General features: G+C 40.5%; 1 protein-coding gene across 1 annotated transcript in view; it reads right to left on the bottom strand.

The window, feature by feature from the left end:
* The window catches only part of LOC104461407 (VPS10 domain-containing receptor SorCS3-like), a gene marked incomplete at both ends in the record, with an annotated part of 76668 nt that extends 60700 nt beyond the window's left edge, over nucleotides 1-15968 (bottom strand). The window contains one exon of the mRNA XM_010072998.1: nucleotides 15895-15968. Within this exon, the coding sequence (XP_010071300.1) occupies nucleotides 15895-15968 (74 nt within the window). The remainder of the gene's footprint in view (nucleotides 1-15894) is intronic.
* Nucleotides 15969-22725: the final 6757 nt, after the last annotated feature.

The following is a 22725-nucleotide window of genomic DNA, read 5'->3' as shown; positions in this document are numbered from 1 at the left end:
CACATTCCCCAACTGCTGCAAAGGCAGTTTTTGAAATGTGGAGCCTGCAGCCAGTATTGCAGCTGGCACAGGATTGTTGGCCAATTAAGAATTCCGACTACCTCTGAATTCCATTAGGAGGGAAGCAATGGCTACCTTTTCTCTAGCTTCTGCTGCTGCTTTTCCTTTTGTGTTCTCATGGTAGCTCTTGGTTTTCACAAGGTCTTTTCTCCTTTATTTTCAGAAGAGGATTGTGTGTTCTTGAAAGCTGAAGAACAGATAGACCCTGGCAAGATCCTTATCTCTATCTCGAGGTTTTTTTGTTGTGCATGGATGCACATTTACTAGGCCATTCTGTTAATATTTCATCTGTCACTGGGAGGGAGAGCAAGTTAGAAGGGCAAGAAAAACACAGTATTCTGCACTGTAAGTAGCTATTCCTGAAATTATTCTGTATAAGACATTATATAGTTCAAAATGAAAAATGCTAGCATATGCAAAGAAAGAGGAAAAGGAAATACGCAGACTCTCTGGGTTACCTGCCTACTGCACACCTCAGCTCACTGCTTCTACCAACTCTACTACCTTTCCACAGAACAAACCATTTTTTCTACCCATTTTCCAGACATCATGCATTTAACAATGAAGGGCAGCACTGAGATTCAGGTACTCCAGCATTTTAGATCAAGAAAGCTGAGCAATTCAGACTGCCTGCTGTTGATCCTTGCTCCCTGAACCATCCATAGCAATAAGAGATGCTCTATTCCTCCATCTCCTGGACCCATTAGCTTGGGGGGTGGAGGTGGGTATCACCGGACATATCACAGCAACACTTGTCTCAAGGATTACAAGGTAAAAAAGTCAAGTTACAGAGATCAGCTTTTCAAATTTGGTCTGGAATATGCTGGATTAAGCTTTTTGCCAGGTATGTACCTGGTTTACAACCATTCAGGTTGGCATTCACCAGCTCTGGCTTTGAAAACAAAATGAAAACTTTTACAATGGATTGAGACTTTCCCAAGATGCTGACTTGGAAACTCATTTTTGCAGGTTGGGATGTCAAACTGAAGGCAACTGTCACTGCTCATGTAAAGAGACAGGGAAAACAGATGGAGACTACTTTGCAGGATGTTGTGCAGTAGATAAGGGCTAGAAATGGGAAGGAACAAGGCACATTTATTGTGCAATAACACGTAAAGGGTGAAAAACACATCCTCTTGCTGCAGGCAACTGCAGTCAAATTAGTGGATGTTGCCAATTAGTCTGCTGCAATTTTAAATGTATCCTGCCCTAGAAGTGAATAAACACTTCTGTGTGGTACCAGGCAAGCAGTGCCTGAGACTAACCCATCCAAGCAACAAAAGGGTGGTGTCTATATGGGCAGATGGGAGCAGAAATTGATCGATGTAATTCCTGCTCAACTGATCTGGATCTTTTCACATAGCACAATGCTAAATTATACAAACCTTTTCCAACAGCCAACAGGCTACCTTCTCCATCTGATATGGCACCACGTTTGCCTAGCTATCAATAACTGCAGTTATCTTGAGATGGTCAGAGGGATTCTCTGTATTAATCTGTTATTTATTGCAGTCAGACCTAAAAATAGATCCACCAGGCATTAACTCTGCACATGTAACAGCCAACAAGCACACAAGCTGCATACCTCCCAGGCTGACAACATCCCATAAACTCTCCTAGTTAAGAACAGATATAAACATTGAACTGTTGCTGGAAAGAATGTGTTTATTAAACACATAAATACAGTATGATTCTCTGTGGCTGAACAGGGGAAGATGCTGCTGGATGCGGTAGGATGTGATGAGGTCTCTGAAGAGTTATGGACAAAATCCCCTTGCACAGCATGTTTCAAATGAAACTTGGAAAAAAAGTTGGGCAGGAAGATACTGTAAGAAAGTGTCTTAGCCAGGTCTCTCGAGCTTTCCGTGTCTTTTCCAGTGCTAATTTCCATGATGCTACAATTCTGGACATCAGCAGAAGTAATTGTTGTGAGACTTTGCTTGCAAGATAAGGCAAAAAAATCGCCAAGTGTTTATTCTCAGCTAATTTCTTTTCAGCAGAGCCAATCCTTTTTAAAAGGTCCCAATGAATTTTAAGAAGGTATTCTGACTAGTATCTCAAAGGAAACAAAACTTCAGTGCTCACAGCCTCTGCATGTGTTTCTATATGTGTCTGCCTACCTGCATCTCATCCCCACTACCTGTTGAATGTCTAAACCAATTACTTGTATATTCAGTCAATTACAGGACCCAGAACTACAAAGCTGCTACACACAGTTGTTTCATGGATACAGCAGGCCAGTAAGAGGAAAGAGGTCCAAATCAATCTTTCCTCGAGGGAAAAGCTGATGTCTAGGCTCAACCATGTCATGGTTCACTAGAGAATCCACACCAGAGAGCAGGCTCTGCTGCACACAGAAACATTTTTTCCTCTTCCCTGTACATGAAAGAATGTAGCTCTTCCTTATCACAGAAATTAAGAGTAATTGGAAAGAAATGTCACAGAAGCTGAGAATACCTTTAAGGGATATTTATCAAGAAAACAAAGCTGCTGTTGATTCCTGTTTTTTCTTTTCCTTGTACACTAATACCAAAAACTAAGAAGATACAAGTAACTCTGAGTCTAGTTCCCACCTAGTTAATATGTTTTAGTCCTTTGAAGTCCTCTAGCATTTCTTCCCCAACCTATACCATAAATCCCAACAAGCATAACCGATTTTTTGTGAAATAAACTCAAAAAAAGTGTCTGGGCAGAAGGGTGAAGAACCTTACAGCCCTGATAAGGTTTCAAAGGGGCAGCAGCACAGGCAGGGCATGTGCTGGAGGTGGCATCTTAATTTCCTGGTGGTGCCTAAAATAACTGCTTCTGGGGACTGAGGCTCATGCAGGGAGCAGATCCGCTATGTCAAGCCACCACTCGTAGCGGGTGTGCTCCCAGGTGCAGTCACAGTCCTGCTGCTTACTTAGGAACTAAATAAGCTACTCCCATGCAGCCTGCTGCTCCTGACTCATCAGCGTACAGCCCATCTGGGCTATATAATAGAAGCCTTGGGGGCTTATCCTAACTGAATAACAAGCCTTTTTTTACCAAGTCCTAGGAGCAGCAGCATCAGGATATGGTGGAAGTAACGAAGTATCAGCTCATCAAATTAAGATGTTATTGTCTTGAAGACATCTCAAAGCTTCAGTGGATGATATGACAGGTGTTGATGACAGGTTGCCCAGACAAGCTGTGGATGCCCCATCCCTGGGGGCATTCAAGGCCAGGCTGGATGGGGCCCTGGGCAGCCTGCTCTAGTGGTTGTCAACCCTGCGCCACAGCAGGGGGGTTGAAACTAGATGATCTTTAAGGTCCTTTTCAAGCCAGGCCATTCTATGATTCTATGATTCTGTGATATACCACCAGCTCTCTGTCCCACACAAACAGACAGGGATGCTTTGAGGAAGACATTTCTAGAGAGGAAAGAGGGGATTTACCTGGGATTGAAGGTCTGCAAACTTTATGGTGGATAAGTTTGAAATGTATTCCAACAAAAGGGTTTGATTTTGTTTTGCCTTCTGAAGGAAGGGATACTTTTTGCAGGACACTTTTTTTTTTTAAATATTCTAGATCTCAAGTCCTTCGAGAAAACAAGAAAAAAGTATACTTTTGGAAACACTAAAAAATGTGTAATTTTTTACTTTGTCTCCTTTCTCATCCTTTTCTTCTCCCACCATCCCTCTATTTTTGGAATATGAGAGGAAAAGAACAGAAGAATAGGAGAAGCGCAAACCCGAAAAGCAGAAATTATTGTGTACAGAAGTAATTTTGGTGATCAAAATCTAAGCCAAGTTATTGGGGAGGTGGGAAATCCACTCAAGAGGAATAGATCCTTCTACTTAACCAAAAATCTTTGTTCCAAATGGAAAATTTTGGAGTAGAACAGTTTGCAGGAGGTGGAGAGTGGAAGGGTGGGTAGAGTGGTGTGTAGTTCTTTTCATCTTTTTGGGAAAAAGAAAACAAAAAAAACAAGGAAATTACATTTTCTAGCCACCTGTGCTTTGCACAGATATGTGAAACTCAAGCAAAGAGGTTTTGTTTTTCTTCCAAGACTGATCACTGACTTATTGAGTGATTTTCATCTCTTTACCTGCAGTTGGTTTAAAATTAGTTTAGTGCCTACTACATTATGAAGCCCAGTTAATTTATGTTTGCCCAGTGCTTGGCTACTGTCCTTTGAAAATCATGTAGATGGGGAATTGTTGTAGATTATTGCTTTAGTTTTTCAGAAAACACGAATCAGCCCTACTTCTGACGATTTTAGAAAAGCAAAGTACATGCTCAAAGAAGCCCGCAGCTCAGCCCATCAGTCCTGCAGCCAAGGACTTCACTGGAGTTGCTGTTTCCCTCCCTGGAAGGGAATGTTTAGAAGACCCATAACATTCCTTTGAGTTTGTCTCCTAGCAAAAGTATCTTAAACATGACCTGTTCAAGTAATGTTTCACACCAAAATAAGGATTCTCAGTTCATTGTGTTTTTAGTTGCCCTCATTTGTATGAACATTTTCTGACTGAAATTATGACATGTCTGAAATGCTAAGGCTCAGTGATTCAGCTGTTAGCAGAGTCCTAGGCAGAATACAGTGCCTCTGAAAAGCTTCAGAGTGAGAGCATCTTTTAATAAATTAATGCAGCAGTAGATTAATAAAAATAAAACTTAAATTGTCCAAACAGGGGATGCCAGTATGAAACTTGGCACAGGCAAAATATATAGGATATGTCGATGAGCCCCATATGCCTGTGGGCATTGTACATTGTATTAATTAAGGAAGGATGAGTCTCCACATTCCCTGTTGCAGAGTATTGTGAAGAATCACCCTGGTATAACATCTAACATTCTCTAAATAAATTTGTAGTTCAGTTTATGCATTTTGGAAAAAGGTAATGTGAAAAACTAAATTTCTGTCAAAAACCTTTTGTGACAGTTATTTCTCCTCATTTCAGATGCTAACCCAAAGAAAACAAATGGCTTATTTCATTCTTTGACTTTTAACTATCCTCCAGGAAAGGAAGAGAGAGAGGAAAGAAAAGGGGAATGAGAAGACAGATGAGAATGAACTACTCTGTTCTGGACCAGCAAGCATATATGCATCAATGTGTCTCCTTGCCCAAAGAAATCCCACTCAATTAGCCACTGAGAGTGAGATGCTCATTTGTCCCAACATTCATAAGAGGAAAAGACAAAGAAGGAGGAAACAAAAAGGATTCTGGCAGCAGACAGGTATGCAAAGACAGGCTCTGTCTGCAGAAACAGCAAGCCTGCATGGCTATGATGGGTAAAAGCAACAGTGACAGAAGGTCTGCAGTTTACCCTGCATCTTGTGACAAGACAGGTTTGTATTCAGAACAGAAGTATCCCCACAGACAGAATAAAGAGGAGATGAATAAAATGGCCACAGCCACTTGCAGGTCTCTCCATTGGTAGAAGAGTGACACTGTAGCAGGAGAGACCTGAGGAACCATGGAGCTCTAGTGGGTTCCGTTGCTTCAAGTCAGATGGATACACCAACAATAAGGAGACAAGGCTGCCCAAGAGGCTGAGCACTAGACGCACTCCCAGCTCTTCACAACAGCAGACTCCCAAAGCATCCCCATCCTCAAAGCATTACCCTTTCCATGTAAGAAAGCTCAGGGCAGAATGCTGCAATGGGAGTTTGTGCTACCCACATGTCAAGAAGGAAAGATGCATGGTCAAGCTGTAGGTAAATCAAGAGTTTCTCTTTATAGGGCTCTTAATCTGTTGTGTTGTTACAGATGAGCAGTAAAAGGAAAGAAACAAGGCCATCTGGAAAGTAATACCCTGCTGTTTTCTAATCTAATGTAATCTAATGATTTGTAAAAAAAATAAAAGAGAAAAAAAGAAAAAAAAAGAAAAAACTACAGAAGAAACTACAGCAGATCTAGAAAGGGCTTTAGGGAGTAACTATTACAGATTGCCCCTAAAATCAATATTATAAATCAATATTATAATGGAACATATCTCCTTCCCTCAAAGATTTTCAATCAAAACCTGAAAACCAAAAATATTGTGAGCAAAACCTAAGAAACTTTCTGCATCCTTTGGCCAAAAACCTAGCAGGGTTTTGGGATTGTTTTTCTTCATTTTTTCCAATAGGAAGCAGAATTTTCTCCTATGGAAGAAAACCCAGATCTACAGCAATCAGCTCTGAAAACTACAGGTATTATTTATTATTTCCTCAGTCTTTGCTGGCAGTCACAGGTCAGTATGTTTCTCTCTCTTAAACTCAGCTGCAGAACTTCTGATATTTCACTAAACACGGAAATGTGTCTACATCCTGCTTTTATTGCCTTCTGCCCAGTGGAGGACAATTATTGGTGAGATAATTACAGAGCTATGATAACCACTGCTATCTCCTATTCCAATTAGCTCACTACAAATATGCAAGTAAAACAGCCTCATTCACCAGCGTCCCGTCCTTGTTCTGTATATGATCAGCAAGAGACAAGTTACTGAATCAACATTATTTAAAAGAACCTGTAGTGCAGCTAATAAGATACTCCTTCCCACTTCTTACGTTGTGATGTAGCTTCGTGCTCACTGTGCTTAACAATAGCAGAATTAAGCTCATCTCATTCTACAGAGGAGGCTCAGGGGAATGCCAGGGTATGAAAGGATGGGAGTTTCAATTTCTTCTCTTGCTGAGAATGAATTCTGCCTCATATAACTGCTGATGAATTGTCGTTTTAAGAGAGTTTGTTAATTTCCAACAGGCAGAAGGCATAAAGAGGGACCTCCTTATCTTTAATGGATGTTTTTGAGTGACACAAATGGCTCACGTTTAAATGAATGCAGAAACATCTTGTCTGTTTTGCCATGATAAGACTGTTCTTTCTGCACAGCACGGGTTCAGCTCCTTCTGTTAAACAAAAAAAAACCCTGGTTTTGTTCAGCTTAATGGCAGGCAAACTTCCAAAGGTTTAGAGGCAGAAGTCAGTTCAGGGAAATGAACTGGAATTTATCTGGGTCTTTCTTGATTGTTCTTGAGAAAAGCTACCTGAAGAGCTTTGAGGTGTGGCTGAAAAATCTAGTTTCCAGCAAAAACGATCCCTGATAGTATCGATGTACTTGCTGAGGATAAATTCTCCATTAGACTGCAACTTCCTCCAATGCAAGAATGTTTCCATTCCCAGCTGCTGTAAAGAAACAAGCTATAAGAACCCATGCAAAGGTGCATTTCTGGAAATTCAAGCAGGCCATCTGGGATGAGGTGTGGGGCAGCACGGAGGCTCAGTCTAGGAAAGATGTTTGGCTCCCTGATGTCAGCAGGTGCTTTGCTACTGAAGAAAATGGCCGCAAATTTATGTCCACAATCAGAGTATGCGAAAAGGTTATTCCTCAACTTCTCAGAACAGTGGTGATTTTTAAAACAACTCCCAAAGATTTCTCTGAGAGTCATCTGAAAGCAAGAGGGGTTCTCTCCCACAATGAAAATTTGCCCAGAAACAGAGATTAGTGTGGTATAGAAAAAAGCCAAAACCTAAGCCAAATCCCACACAAAAAAAGCAGGAGAGTATTCCTTGCTAGCCAGAGAGCACAAAATATGATACAACTGTCAACCCAGCAGCCAAGCTTTTTATTAGGTTTGCCAAACTATGACAGTATGGGAGATCCTCATATGCCTCACGGAGATGCATTATTCAATATACTAATTAGAAGACTGGCTTTCATCACTGCTTCCTACAAAATATCACGAAGAATTACTCTGGGACTGTAACTGACAGACTGAAATTAATTTGTGTTTGAGTTCATGTGTATCAGGGAGGGACAGAATGAAGTCAGCCCAAGCAGGCTGCACAAGTCTCCATACAGCATTTAAGTTTCCCACATTGGCCTGTGAAACACAGTGATGAAGTTCAGACATCTTATTCCTGTTGCATGGGAAGGAACCAGATCGTCCACCATGCACTGTCCAGACAGACGTAGCATTGGGATCCAGTACAAGGATCAATCTTAATTGAGGGAAAATATTCAACAAATCCCTTCTTAGATCTTTCTTACTAGTGGTTTATCTGGTTTGTTCCCGTCTCAGACACGTAGTCACAAGAGAGCAAGGGGGATTACAAAGTGATCCAAGATTAGCAAGGAGGGAAATAAGAGGCTTGCCCCTGGGACATAAAGAAACCTGGTAGATGAGAGACAAAAGCAAAAGGCTTGTGGATGGCTGAAAGCTCTAGCTGCAGTACAATATGTGACATTTAGTGGTAAGCATTCAATTTAAAGCCAATGAACAAAAATATTTCAGCCCTTACTTTCCAGTCTTTAAAAAAAACCAAAACAAAACACTGCCAGCCATAGTACATTAAAGTCATAAATATGGCTAACAACACAAATCGTACTAAAACAACAAATCACAAATTCTAAAAGCCAGATAGTGTTTATGTGAGGACATCCACAGTTACGTTAGTGGAGAAGGGGTAAGTTCTCCTTCTGCAAGATATGCTTTGTTTCTCAAGAAAAGGACGTTAGAAAGAAAAGTTCCACAAAGGCAACTTAATTCAAAATTGCCCTGCCAGATGGTATCCATCACCCACTGAAACAATTCATTCTGGGTGTTCTAGCAAACAGAGGTGTTACATGAATTGTGAGTTTGCTATCATGTGGCTCTTTTCTAGTTGTTCATTTATTATGTAGCTAATGGGGTTTAAAGGAGAATTTAAAGTATTTTAAATTATTTCCCTTCGTGATCACACACAATCCTTGTAGCCAATATGCTTTTCTTTTTTTCTTGCTGAAAGAGCTTTGAGCCCAGGGAGCCTGACAGCATGGCATCCACAGGACTCTCTAAAAAAGTCAAACACTTATTTTCCCAGGAAATCAGGCTGTAAGGAGAAGAGCACCACACAACAGCAAAGTCAAGGAATGAGCATCCTTTAGGAGTTCTTCCAATTCATCAGATATTATTCAGAGCTTAAATTCATAGTAAAGAGTCTTTCCTTTTTATTATGAAGCCATTAGTCAGCATAAAGTGTAAATATACACCAGAACCCCCAAAATCTTTGCTTTTAGTCCCAGGTAAACCAGAAAATATTCTCTAATACCTCTCCAGTAGTGTACTAGGGGTTTTTGCCACCTTCTACAAAGATGCTTTCCCAGATCCAACTATTTGTGTCAATCTCTCACAAATTAGTTTTTAAAAAAAACATGGCCTGTGCTCAAAAATGGGAATGGTAGTCTCAACATTACACTAACCACGTGAACAAACAGAACAGGTGGGGTCTACGCGGTCTCTCTAAAACAGTCCTGCAGGGTTTCCCAGAGACAGAAAGTGAAGGATTTCCTGGGGTCACTGAGGATTTTATACACTTAGATATCTACGAAATCTATCACAATGTCCCTGGAAGAACACTTGGCAACCTACAGTTGAAAAACAGGATAGGATTAAGCTTAGGAAAAAAACATACGTATGGACAAAAGCAAAACATAAAACTTATAAAGGTTTATCAAACTTTGTTGATCACCCTTGTAAGCTACTGATCACAGTTATAAAGAACATCATAAGCATGCTGAACATCTGACTTGGATAATAGGAACCAATATCTGCTCTGCATCACAAAAGATCAAGATAGGAATAGGAGTCCAGATTCTTCTGTGTTGGCTTTGTCCAAACACTTTTTTTCAGACTTCTTTCCCTGCTTTAACCTTAAAAGCTCATATATTGCAAAATGAGATTTTATTCAAATTTTAAAATAACTTTTTAAAAAATCCAAAAAATGTCAATAACTTCAGGATGTTCCTTTGTCCAATTTTTTTTGAGAGAAACATTTTGTTAATGTTTACATGATTTCTAAAATATCTTTATTAACTTGAGACTTTTTCAACAAAAATAAACGCTATTTCAGCCAATAAAAAGTATCCAACTCTATATCCAGGTTCTGTTTCTATATCTGCCATCAATTTACAGTGTAATCACAAGCTAGTCAGCTATGACCCAGTGTTTGGAAACATTAAATATCTACAGTGCCAACTGCACTAATTGTAGGCACATAAAATGAAAAGAAAATCCCTAAAATCACAGTTCCCCACTTGCCCATCTTTCAAGGGAAAAAGAAAATACAGTCGGTCTTTTTATCACCGTGGTGTTGTGATCTTTAACTAATGTGATTTTGCAAGGAAATCTTCCAATATATGCCAAGAACTTTTAAGAAGGTCTCATCTGTCCTGAACTCTTATTACAGAGCTTAAGGCTAGAGTTTGAAAATTTTGTCCTTGGTCTCGTACTGTTCATGATCGTGGTGGCTTAAGGAGCAAATTCCAAATTTATGTTAGCATTATGCTCTGGGAGAAAAATCTTTCCCAGGTGTTCTCACCCACAGGGCATGGGAAGCAAGTCCCTTAACACAGGCAATTGAGTCATTAGCCCACAGGAGCCTTCAGTAATAGGTCCCTGTTCAGTTCTTCATGTGCAGTTTGTGTGAATAGCTACTGGATATATCTGCCTCGATTATGTTATAGGCTGAGTTACCCACGGCTGCCAAACTGGAATTATTCCTTTTATCTACAGCTCCATGTACAGTATGGTTTTACTTCTGAAAAACTCTAATGCAGGATTACTTAATAGTCAATTTGACATTTATAAGACTATGTTTTCTTAACACTAAACTTGGCTGTAAAAAATCAGGCAATGTTTCCCCAGCACTATGCAATGGCACCATCTGGTAGTTAATGATTAGTGAGATTTATGGGGGAGACAGGCACATATTTGACTGTTTCACTGCTGGCAAACTAGTCAAGTAAAGGTAACCTTTAAAGGTAACTGCTGAAACAGTCTGTGTGGACCCAAACTGGCACTGGGATTAGGAAATGTCAGTGCTGTCACAGAGATGAGGAAATGAAAACAGACACAAACCTCTGCCCAACTGCAGATCCAAGCCCAGCTCATAACCTTTTGAAACACTGAGTTAAATCCCTTACCTTCTGCTACATTACTCTCAGATATCCAAACCAAACTCTGCTTAGTCTTCATGAAATTCAAGCTGCAAATAAATAGAAATACACTGGCTAAAATTGGTCACTGTTCCTATCCAAAATCATGACCAAAAGGACTGAAAACCTTGCCCTCAAGACACAAAATTTGCTGGCTCATGCCTCAAACAACTGTGGCAGAAAAGCAGTAACTCCAAAGCATAGCCTAAGGGGATGCACAGCCTCTTCCCTTCTCCCAGTATAACCATAGTCTGTTCCTGTCTCCTGATTTTTAGTCCCTGGCATTCAAAACTACTGTGGCTGGCATCCATGGATACCAAAACAACCAGAAACTTGAGTGGTTACCACAGAAAGAGAAAAAATAAAATTCTATGGGGACTCAGTGAAGGAATCAGCAGTGTATTTGAGAGCTGCTTGTCACACCACATTATTCCTGTCTGTAGACACAAGCACTGTTCCTTGAAGCCGGGCTAGTGCACATCCTATTTTCCTCCTCCTGCTATCTCTCCTCTCCCATCTTGCTGCTGTTTTCTGCCCAGCTTTCATCACTAATGTGTATATCAGTGCCTTTTACTGACTAGGCTCAATACTGGGCACTTACTTCAGTGCTCCAAATATCCCTGTAGCCATCAGAAATGCTGTGTGGATTTCTCCCTCTCTTCCCCATAAATGGGTTTTCCCCACTTTTCTACTCCCAGGCTTTGGCAGAATCACCCAAAGTCCCAGAGAACATGTTCAAGAAAATAGAGAGAAGGGTAAATGTCTAGATGTGCCAGGCAAAAAAAAATGGAAAATGGTCCCACATCCACCGCTTCATGTTCCCCAGGGATGACAGGAGGCAGGAAACGTGAATGAGTCCCCCAGCAAAGAACAGGCTGGGGAGACCCTAAGAAAGGGGGTGGGTGTCCCAAGGAATATAGCTCTGTCCTCTGCAAAAGATGGAGATCCCTGTGTCTGCTCAGCAAACCTAGACAGGGTCTCCAAAGACTGGTGGGCAGGGGATAATATTCACAGCCTTTTAGATGATTAGCCAGAAAACATGGGTCACCTTGTGGAACTCCACATTTTAAAGACTTAAGCCATAAGATCATAAAAGGACTTAATACGTCACTAAAGCATCTTTTAACTCTCTAGTGCCCTTCACCCTCTTAATCCACTGCTGTAGCACCTGGTACCACAATATCTGAGTACTTCACCCACCACACCCAACAAGGAAAAGAAATGCTCTCCTATCCCAGTCTTACTTTGTGGGTAACAAAGCAGTGTCAACTTCAGTCACCCAAGATGACATGGAAAAGCGGTGGTCAAGCAAAGTGCTGAACAAGGCTTGGTGAATGCTCCATTAATCAAACTGTCCCACCCATCTGCTTAGTCTTGTCCCACCATAGGAAAAGGCAGAGGCAGCAAAGCAACTTAAGGAACAGAGACAGTACCTAGTCAGCTCAGAACACACCATGTGTTTTACAGACGAGGAAACTTCCTGAACATTTCTACAGTACAAAATATGGGCTGTATTTTTTACATCCCTCCACATGACAGCACAGTTGTCTAAGTTACAGCGAGAAAAAATGAACAGAGCCCAGAGGGAGCTGCAGAAATGTGTTTTAAAAGAAAAGAACATTAAGTAGGTCTTTAACAAACTTTGCACCCATGCTGGTTCCAGTTATCCTGACTGATTTGTGAGTGATGAGTGATCTGGGAATTTCTGTATCACATTAGCGTAAGCTCCTATTTCCAGCCTTACAGAATCCTAAGTTATTAAAATCTCTGAGGCCAAGGCATGTGGGAGCCAAATTTGAATGCCTATACTCACATCAAGTAACACATTCTGTTCAAGCTCTGCCACTGTCATCAGTGGGTGGTGTAGCTAACAAATGAATCACTACTACAGAAGTAGAGCTCTCAAATCCTAGTTTTTACAAATATGAGTGGCCCAGAGGTGAATCTCAGCTCATGCATAGACTTTGAGCTGGCCACAGGAACTGATGAGAGATGTCCCACCAACTGTAGGACACATGCTATCCATATGGGATTAGAACACAAAACTACAAGCCAGCGATTAGCACCAACATCTGGGACTAAGGAAGCTGAAGGCAAGAGCCAGGATACAAAGCCACAGATCGGGACTGAAGCTTAGGACTGTTTGTGACCACTGGGGAGCCATCACAAGTGCTGCCTGAGAGAGCTACAGCAAAATGCACAGAATGACTTCTGTGTCCATGACTAACAGAGAGGTCTTGCTCACTCTGCTGAGTGAAAATTCACATCCTAGCCTCATGAGTTCTGATGCAACCGTAATTTTCTCCTGGCCTTAAAGTCTCCATATCTGAGCTCTCTCAGGGACATTATAATTACTTGAAAAGGTCTTGGAGAGAAAAATAAGACCTCTCTCTGTCAGGCTGACTGGTCCCATAAACCACGTGATGATTAGTCTTCACAAGCCCATTCACAGCAGCCTGAGAGATGAAAGTCATGCTTTGAAAGCAAAAATATTCGACAAAGGTTGCCCCAGATAAAGCCAGCTGCATTCAAATCAGATGAAGACAGTCCCATTTGATGAAGGATGATCACCTGAGCCTCTAATAATAAACAATGCAGAGAAGCACAAATGAGCAGCTACCTCTGATTTTGGCATCTCCTTGCCATTATTATTTCACCTTTCATGGAAGTTTTAATTAAGAGGTTACATAATGTAGTATTGATAGGCTGATGAACTCTAAAGAGTAGTGGTTCATGTCTCTCTGAAACTTACAGCTATACCCACTTTTTCCATCTTTCATAGCCTAATAAAAATAAATCGCCAAATACCCGAAGCTGAAGTGTTCTCCTTACATTTCTTTTTCTGTACACATCAAGCCATCACAGTTTGCAGCCTTAAAAAGAAATAAAGGAAAAAAGAAAGAAATCAGACAGCTAAGGGGAGTTATTATGCTCCAAAATTTCAACACCTCTGACCCCTGCACTATGGATTGGTTCAAATCTCTCTCACTCTGGGAAAAACCTAATTGACTCTCTTGGAAAGTTTATTGTCAATGGGATTCTACTGTTTCTGAGTGGAATAAAGATTTCTAGGTCTATGCCATATGAGTTTTAACTACAGAAGACTTCCACGTTTTCTAAGAGAAAGAGACACTGGAAAGAGGCTTTATTATGCAACCAAAAGTCTGTATGAAAAAATAGGTATATTGTGTAAAACAAAATACAGGTTTGGGTGTCAAATGGACAGAGACAAACAGGCAACTTCCATCAACCATTATTATACAAAAGTAGAAAATAAATCACAACACCACAGCCTCTCCCTTAGAAAGAGATTACACTTTGTTCCCAAGTCAGCTCAGCCCTTGCACTTTATCCTCCAAGAAAGCCTCTCCCCCCTAAGCTCAAACGTGCTATTTGAAGGGTAGGGTACAACTATCCCATAGGACCAGGCATTCTACTCTACAGAATAATACACCTGGAGAGGATCTACACTCACCTTTGTCATGTGCACCTAGCACGAATAGTGAAATAAAAGGATTTTGGATAGCGAAATCTATCAACCGCGTGCCACCAGAACCAGGAGACTGTAACCACTTTTAATTCACTACAGAAATGTGAAACAGTAACATGGTCAGACAAGGTTCTAGGTCTTTGATACATTTTTCAGGTCAGTGTGATTTAGGATCTTACACTGTCTAAAATCCACAGGTAAACTACGGGAAATCTCCAGACTTGGTGCCAAAGAGCCACGTCTAGCATGTGGGAGTCTAAAGCTGTTTAGAGAGATTTGCAGAAGGACCTAGACAATTTGAAAATCCCATGAGGTGTCTATCTCCACCACAAGGTGTGAAAATATTGCAAATACAGACTATAGGTATTTAGGGCCTGGATTGCAGGTACCTTTAATGACGCACCAGAATTTCTATGAGAATTTGACTCTAAGAGATATACATCATGCTTTGCAATTGGGAGTCAATTTTTAAGTCATCAAAATCCTTTTTTATTTTTAACCATTTAAAATAAGAGCCTCTGGTTCCTTAACATGAAGGTCTTTTTTGGCCTTAAGCACCAGGCACTTCTTTTAACTTTCCACAGATTCTGTAAATGAGCACCTTTACAGATTCACACACACACCATCATCTGGCATGCAGCGCTAAGAATCTGATTCAAGCCCCAAATCCCAGATTTGACTACAGAAGAATATTGCTGAGTTTTTTCTTTCTCTCTAGAGTCAATTATTGGGCCTTTACATGGTGAAGAGAAGTTTGGAAAAGCAGCATCTGAAACAGAGGAGCCTGGAGATAGGAACTAAATTTGTTTCATCATCTGCTTTTAAGACACTCTCCCAATTTTGGAGGCTGACGCTTGGGAAATGGAAAGGAAGATAGTCACAAAGCAGATTTTTAGCAAACTGTTTGCAGATCCTGGGCTCTCACCAGTTAGCAGAAAGAAACTGGCTCCTCAGAGAGTGATTCAAAGCAGAATCTAATTCACCCATTCTCCCAATGGTTGCATGAGGAGACTGGTCAGAGCGGCTGGCTTTGCACGAAGACTGTGGTGTAGTCTAAAGTAGCTCTCAGAGGGGTTGAAAAATAGGAGGTCTAATTATCATAGCTTTGTAATTGAAGCACTGGGCAGTTTCTCTGTGTTACTGGAAGTAGATATATAACAAAGAAGCAGGAGTTTTGCAATTATCAAGAGACTTGTACACACTTGTACAAGACAGCACTGTTATCAGACAAGAAAAGGGTACAAACATGGAGACTACAGCACTGAAAGATACCTACTGTGGACTGAGTATGTAACATTGATGATGACCAAAAGCAAGAGTACACTTAATGTTCAGGTAAAGCAACCAGTCTCTTCAAGTTAGATGCCCTTCTCCCCTCCATGACCTGCCCAAGCCAAGCAAAGCCTGAGGGTACAACTCACCAGTAAAACCTGTTTGGAGTGATCCGCTCCTGCATGAGATGCCATTTCCTTCCAAAGTCCATGGAGCTGTACAGCTGAAAGACAGAGAGAGAAGAAGTATAAACTTTCATGAAAAAGAAGAAGGACCAACATTAAACAAAGTATTAAAATCTGCTCCGATGAAAGAACAGGAATGGATTGTCCTGCACAATTATCATCAGCCTCACTGCCAGGGAAAGCTAACAAAGTAATCTCCTCCCCTCACGTTTAGCCAAGACTGAGCTCCTGAGACTCAAAAGCACATTGCCTCTTCAAACACCTTTTAAAACACTTTTGTGCTTCCTGATTTCAGCTGTCGACAGGTTTGCTTTGACTGCTATACGAAGCTGGCAGTCCCCCGGCTTTTTCAGCCCAACAGGAAGCAGGAGATTGATGACATGTAAATTCCTAACATTAAATAGAATGAGAAACAAATTAGTTAACATGACTATGATATGGTAGGTAGTGACTCTGTACTCAAGGTCATCCTATGATTAGTTTTTATGGTGTGGATTACATCTCTTTTCTGTGTGGGAAAGAAAAGGAAATCGCTCCTAATTTACAACTTCTATGTTCAGAACAAGGTCTAAATTTTGAGATAAGTTAGAAATCAATCTATTCATTAGTTAAACATTAAAGATAGTGAAGTGGCTCATCTTGAAAGCCAAATTTTCAATCTAATAATTGTTTTGAGTCTTTCTGTCTAACAAATGGCGCAGTTGTAACGTAACCAAATTTCCAAGCAACTCCACACTAAGCCACAGACATAGGTTTGCTTCATACATACCACAGTACCAGGTACTTAATACAACAAACACTATTCTCCATATAATTAGTTTACTACCCACAATCCACTCGCTCATAATCAAAGCATATGTAAGCTCCTTTTCTACAACTTTGAGCAAGTTCAGTTCTTCAGGAAAAAAAATATACTTTGAGAAAGAACTACTCTGTTTTACAACTAGATCACAGAGAAATAAATAGCAGGCAGCGTTTTGAACAGGATTCCAAATAAATTTAACCTGAAATAAATTCTGGCTTAATAAGTGTTGATTGCAGGCTAAGGAGGTAGATAACAGAGCTGGAAAACTTAAATGTTTGCAATAGCCAAATTTAGGTCCTGGAAAACTATCTCATTTGGGTAAAGGTCCTGCATTTGATTTTGAGTAATTGGATTTACAAATCAGAGGCAGGTCCACGTTCAGATTAGAAGGGTTCACAACCTAGTGTTGTGTACTATGGCACAGATATGATAGCTAGCTAAGTGTGACTGGGAAGATAAACTACATTTGCTTGCACTGAATATTGAACTTTTTTGAATGGGCAGTATCTTTAACCACAGAGATCCAGCAGCCACATCAGAGCTGGATCATAGAACAATGTACAAAGGTGACTGGAAAGGGCTGTTTGAGCAGTGTCCAAAGCCTGAGGCAGTTGATTAATTCTTAGTATGTTTGTACTCAACTACACAAACAAACCACTATATAGCTAGCAAAGGAAACTCAAAAACTGAAATTCAGACCCCATCAAGTATCTAATACAATTGGTACGTGTAAAGACAAAAAAAAAAAAAAAAAAAAAAAAAAAAAATCTTCCCTTTGCATTTATCCCAACAGGAAGTCTAGTTTCTGCTAATGACAGCCCAAGCTGCCAGTGAAAAAAACACGAGGGATAAAGAGGTGGAAGCAGGCATCCTCCTATCTTCACATCAAAATGGGCTCCAGTTATGCAGACTTCAGCCAACATCACTGGGCTTGTGGTAAGAAAAGACCTTCTCCCCATGTTCTTCAGGAGATCAGACATGATCTGAATATTCTGATTTGGCAATATTGCTTTGGCACTGTCACTAGATAAGGTAAGACACTGCACTAAAAGCCCACATTGTCTGGCCTTCTTTGCTTTTCTGGTCAACCAATCACAGTGACAGTCTGAAAAAACACAGTAGAGAATCCTCTGTCCCAAAAGGAATATAAAAATAAATAAATAAATAAATAAATAAAACATTGCTTATCTTTTTTAATTAAAGAAGGCAGGAAAATAAAATTCCTTCTCTACATTTGAGGACAGGCTTATGAAGTCAACATTAAGGCCATACACCAAGAAGATAAATCGCAAATGTTTATTCAAACAGTATCATATCCTTCCTTCTGAAGGAACATCATGACTTTTAGAAGCAATAATTGAAAATCCACACTCCTAGAGTCAAAACTCTACAGTGCTACAAGTCTGCCTTGAAGCTAGCACGGTACCTGCCAGAAATGTTCCTTGAGTCATTTGACACAGTTTTACACATACAAGGACCTCTGCACACAGACTGAGTGGCACCAGGTGCATCAAACAACTTCGCTATCCTTTCCACTTCCCGACCGCAAGTACAACTTGCAGATTGAGCCATGGTGCTCTATAAATCACAGGCTCCAGGCAGCTCAGCCTCAGTTAACTCCCGTTCACAAGAAAGTGCAAGTCGGACTAGCATCCTTATTGTATTCTGCAACGGATTAACCATTCTCACCATGAGAGGAAAGGATTAGCAAAATACATCCATTTCCTTAGATTCTCTTTTATCTTTTGCCCCTAGCATTTCATTTTCTTTTGCAGCTGCATAACAGCAGTATCTGTAGATAGCTCAGTGACATGAAGCACAATCTCTTTCTAACTACTCACCTCTCCCACAGTGCTTCATTCAGGGAGCATCCTTCTCTCTATCAAGTTAAAAACCAGAGACCAGCTACTGAGTAATTTTCTCTCCCCCCCTTCTTTCCATTAAAGCTCAGACTGAGTGATGGTAGAACAATTAAATTGAACTTGCAGCCTTTAGGTGATTTCAGATAAAGAGATAAGGAGGATATTATTCAGTTAAAGAACTTTTATTTATTCACCTACTTATTCTAGGCATCCACTTTGAATTTTAACCAGATGATTGAGCCTTAAAGCTATATAACAAATTCCTGAAAGGTCTTTCTGGCCCAGCTGACTTTTATAGTATTATTTACAGATGCAAATGTAAAGGTTAATGTTGAATTACCAAATAAAACATACAATAAAGAGTTTTTCAGTATGCGTTAAAATTGAATTTATATATATATACACACACCTTCTGTTTATCTACCTTCACAGGAGAAGAGATGCTTTTAAAAGAGACAACAAATTTAGTAGCAAGTTCAGAAGATTTCAATAGAGATTAATTTGTCCTAAAGGCTGAACACTAAGAAATGGAAAGAAATTAGTTTTGTTTGCTGCCAAGATTTTCCCTTTTTAAAGCTTTGTTCTGTCTCTAGTGACAAGTAATCTCTGGCATCTCCACCTCCCAGAGCACTCCAACACAATGGTTCAAGAGGGATGGGCTTCAGTGTACCACGAGCGTGTACGGTGAGGGTACACCCTTTCTGCAACCTCCTTGTGCTATTTCACCTGCTCTGATAAATTAAAAATTAAGACTGTTATGGGCCTTTATGTTTTTATGGGCTGGTCTTGTGCCTTAACACAGCTGAAGTGTGGCACACAGAGGACTTGACTAAGGAGGAATTCAGAAGCAAGACCCAAAACACAAAGACAAAGTCCTGGCTCAAGGGAAGGGTGACAAAACTCATTTTTTAATATGAAAATAAACTCAGAATCCTGCATCTACCACAGAGGTACTTCAGTAAACACAGTTACAGCACTCAGATGACCCCAGCAACCTCTGCACCTGTTTCAGCGGACAGGTTCGAGGAGCCTCCTGAAAGCTCCAGTGCTTTTGAGAACAAACACACAATGTTCACGTTCCCTACTGAGCCCATCTGAATGATGCTTATGAATCTCATCAACCCTTGCAGCAGACAACTGGCATGACCCTAGAATTCCTGCTTGCCCACATACTGGCATGCAACACTGCCACAGCACAGATGGGATTTACAAAGGTGAAGGGGTCAGCATTGCATGTAAATAAATATAAATTCTGATGTGCTCTCAGGCCTGAGGAAGAACCTACAGCATTGTTCTGAAAGTATCAGCCTGGTCACACTAGCAGGATCCAAGAGCAGCTCTGCTTTCACACCTGGCTTTAACGTCAACCCAGCTCAGCAGTATAGGTGTAGTCTTTGAGAATGGGTACTGAGCACTGAGGAAAATCTGGCTACACTCAGGAACCTAGTTGGATCTATCATTAAAAAAAGAAAAGGCCATACATCAAGATGGTAAATAGCAAATATTTATCCAAACAGCACCACAATTCTCCATACTCAAGGACTGTAGCATCAGATGTATCACATCCACCAGCACAGTCCTGTATTTTACCAAGAACATACAATCAGTGAGAGGAAAGACCTTGGCAGCTCAAGTGATATATAACTTTATTCCACCAAAGGCCAAAACAAAACCTTAACTCATGCTTGTCTTGCTCAGCACAACTCTGAATCATAAGGATATTACATAACATAGGCAGAATGCTGCTTCTTCTAAGAACACTTACAACATTTCATTTAACTCCAGCATTGTTTCCAAGATAAGCAACAAGCCCCGTAAAGAGGGATTTTATCCCTGATGTCAGATTGTATGCCACAAGCATGTGCAACATGGCAGAAAACACAGTCAGAACTACAGAGCTGGAAAGGAAGGAGTTATGCACACATGCTTGCACACACAGTGTTGCATATGAAGAATGTCTCCACGCTGTTGTAACTCTCCAGTACGAACTCTCAGGGTGATACATCCTGCTGGCTTGCTTGGATGATCTTATTTGGGAGTGGGGTAATTTGTTTTAGGTGTTTTATTTATTTCTGCAATGAGAGCTAGCAAAAAAACACAAAAGGATGATTTTGCTCAAGAAGTCAGGATTCTCAGAACTGGAGCAGTGTGAGAAACTAGGCTGTTTAAACTCCACTTATGGAAAGAGTTGAGAAGAATGAGCAATGAAGGGAAAACAGGGAAACCACAAGAAGAGATTCAACCCCCTGATGTTAGTCATCCATGTCAGAGCTAGTCACCAAGGCTCATTTTTAGACAAGCAAGAAACAGGCTCAAAACAGGCATTTCTAAAGGACAGTTCCCATACTAAGATACACTTCTAGAAGTGCTTATTATTCATGACTTAGAAGCCTCCCTTTCTCTCCACAGGCACTAAAAGAAGTCTACAGTGACTAATGCAGAAGGAGATAACCCCACCACAGACAGATAATTTACTTGAGATGGATTTCATATTGGGTTCCCTGTTCCCAGGCTGACCTGCTTGGTCTTCATGGGGGAAGCAGGCAGAAGACTGAAGGATCAGCATGAGCTGAAGAAAGACCAAGCATACAATAACCTGGGAACACTTTACGACAGCAAAAGACACGTTGAATATGTCATGGATGGATTGAGAAGCAATACACAACAGACTAATGAAATACAGAGAACTTTGATATTTATAGACTTTCTTGCTCAAACACAGAAGAAAAATTAGGGCATTGGGAACATACATAAAAAGCTTATACCCAAATAAAATCAAATACTCTTTGTTGCTATGAAATTGCGGTCTATTGGCCTGAGCAAACATCTGGAGAGAATCTCAATAGTTTTGTGTCTGCCAGCCAACCCTGGAGTGAATTTGGACCTCGGAAATAATGGTGTTAGATAAAGTGGGGAAGAACAGATGGGCTATATGTACTTAAAGGAACAATTGATTTATTACACACAAAATTATACTTCCTCCAGACAATACATGCAGCTGATGATGGAAAGATGTATTCATATTAATCCAGCAGGGTGAGAGTTGGCCTAGAGGTAATTACTGGGAAGCAGCTGACACATGGTAACATGATGGAAGAGGAGGAGCAGATTAGCCTGGCCTGCCATGTCCTCAGAAGAGCATGATCCCAGGCAGTAGCTCGGATTGCTTACATGAAAAGATGTCTCTGATCCCAGAAAAGCACAAAAGCAAAACAACACCTTCTCAGCCAGAGCTGGTGGGAAAAATCGACAAGACATGTGGAGGGTTCCTGACAAAAAATCAAACTGGGACAGAAGAAAAATGAAATTAGGTCAACATTTCTGTAGGAAATTGGACTGCATGCAAGTAGTCTGCAAAGAGTAACTGAGAAAAGCAAGTCTGTTGCAGGGTCTTAGATCTTCTGTACAGAGGAAACATTACCATGATCGCTGGAAAAAAGTTAGAGTCTCAGAAACTGACAAAAAGTTGTAAACCACTCAGAAAATTGCAAGGTGAGTCTTTTCTCTACACTTCTGTGCTACAGAAGAAACTACCAAAGGAGAAGATGGTGCCATCATTAACATGTCAGAAAGTTCATTCCTAGGAGAAAAACAAATCGGAGGAAAAACTCACAATACTTCTCAGCCTTCAGAGCACAGAGCAGAGAAGCCATTTCTGACAATTGCCAAAGATGACCCATCGCATGGAAGAAGAGAGCCATACGCAACAAATTCAAACTACAGTGAAAATGTTTCATGAGATTACAACATCAGTGTTTTTTCTAAATGCAATACTGAGCAGCTGAGTATGGCAGGAGAAATATTTCAGCAAGTGAAAGGATAGGGCTAATAATTGCATTTCTCCCTGTTATACTTCTTTCATTTAATTCTAAAATAAGACATACACCTACTCAGCCACTGTAAGACTACTCCTGACAGACAGATCCACCTAGTCACCATGCTCTCCACTTGTTGAGTTTAGCACAGAAATTCCAAGCTTCCGAAGTATTTCTTCTTTTTTCTGTTTTATTATTTCATCATGTGAAATTATGTCTTTTTCCTTCAGCCCCAGCTGAATCCCTGAGGCACTATCTCCCTATAACTCCTCATTCATATAAATAGTAATCAGATCCCCAAATCCCCAAGGAA

The sequence above is a fragment of the Pterocles gutturalis genome, unplaced genomic scaffold (assembly GCF_000699245.1).
Source record: "Pterocles gutturalis isolate BGI_N339 unplaced genomic scaffold, ASM69924v1 scaffold47702, whole genome shotgun sequence".
NCBI classification, from domain to species: domain Eukaryota; kingdom Metazoa; phylum Chordata; class Aves; order Pterocliformes; family Pteroclidae; genus Pterocles; species Pterocles gutturalis.
The sequence above is the reverse complement of the archived record's forward strand: the minus strand, read 5'-3'. Positions and strand labels throughout refer to the sequence as shown.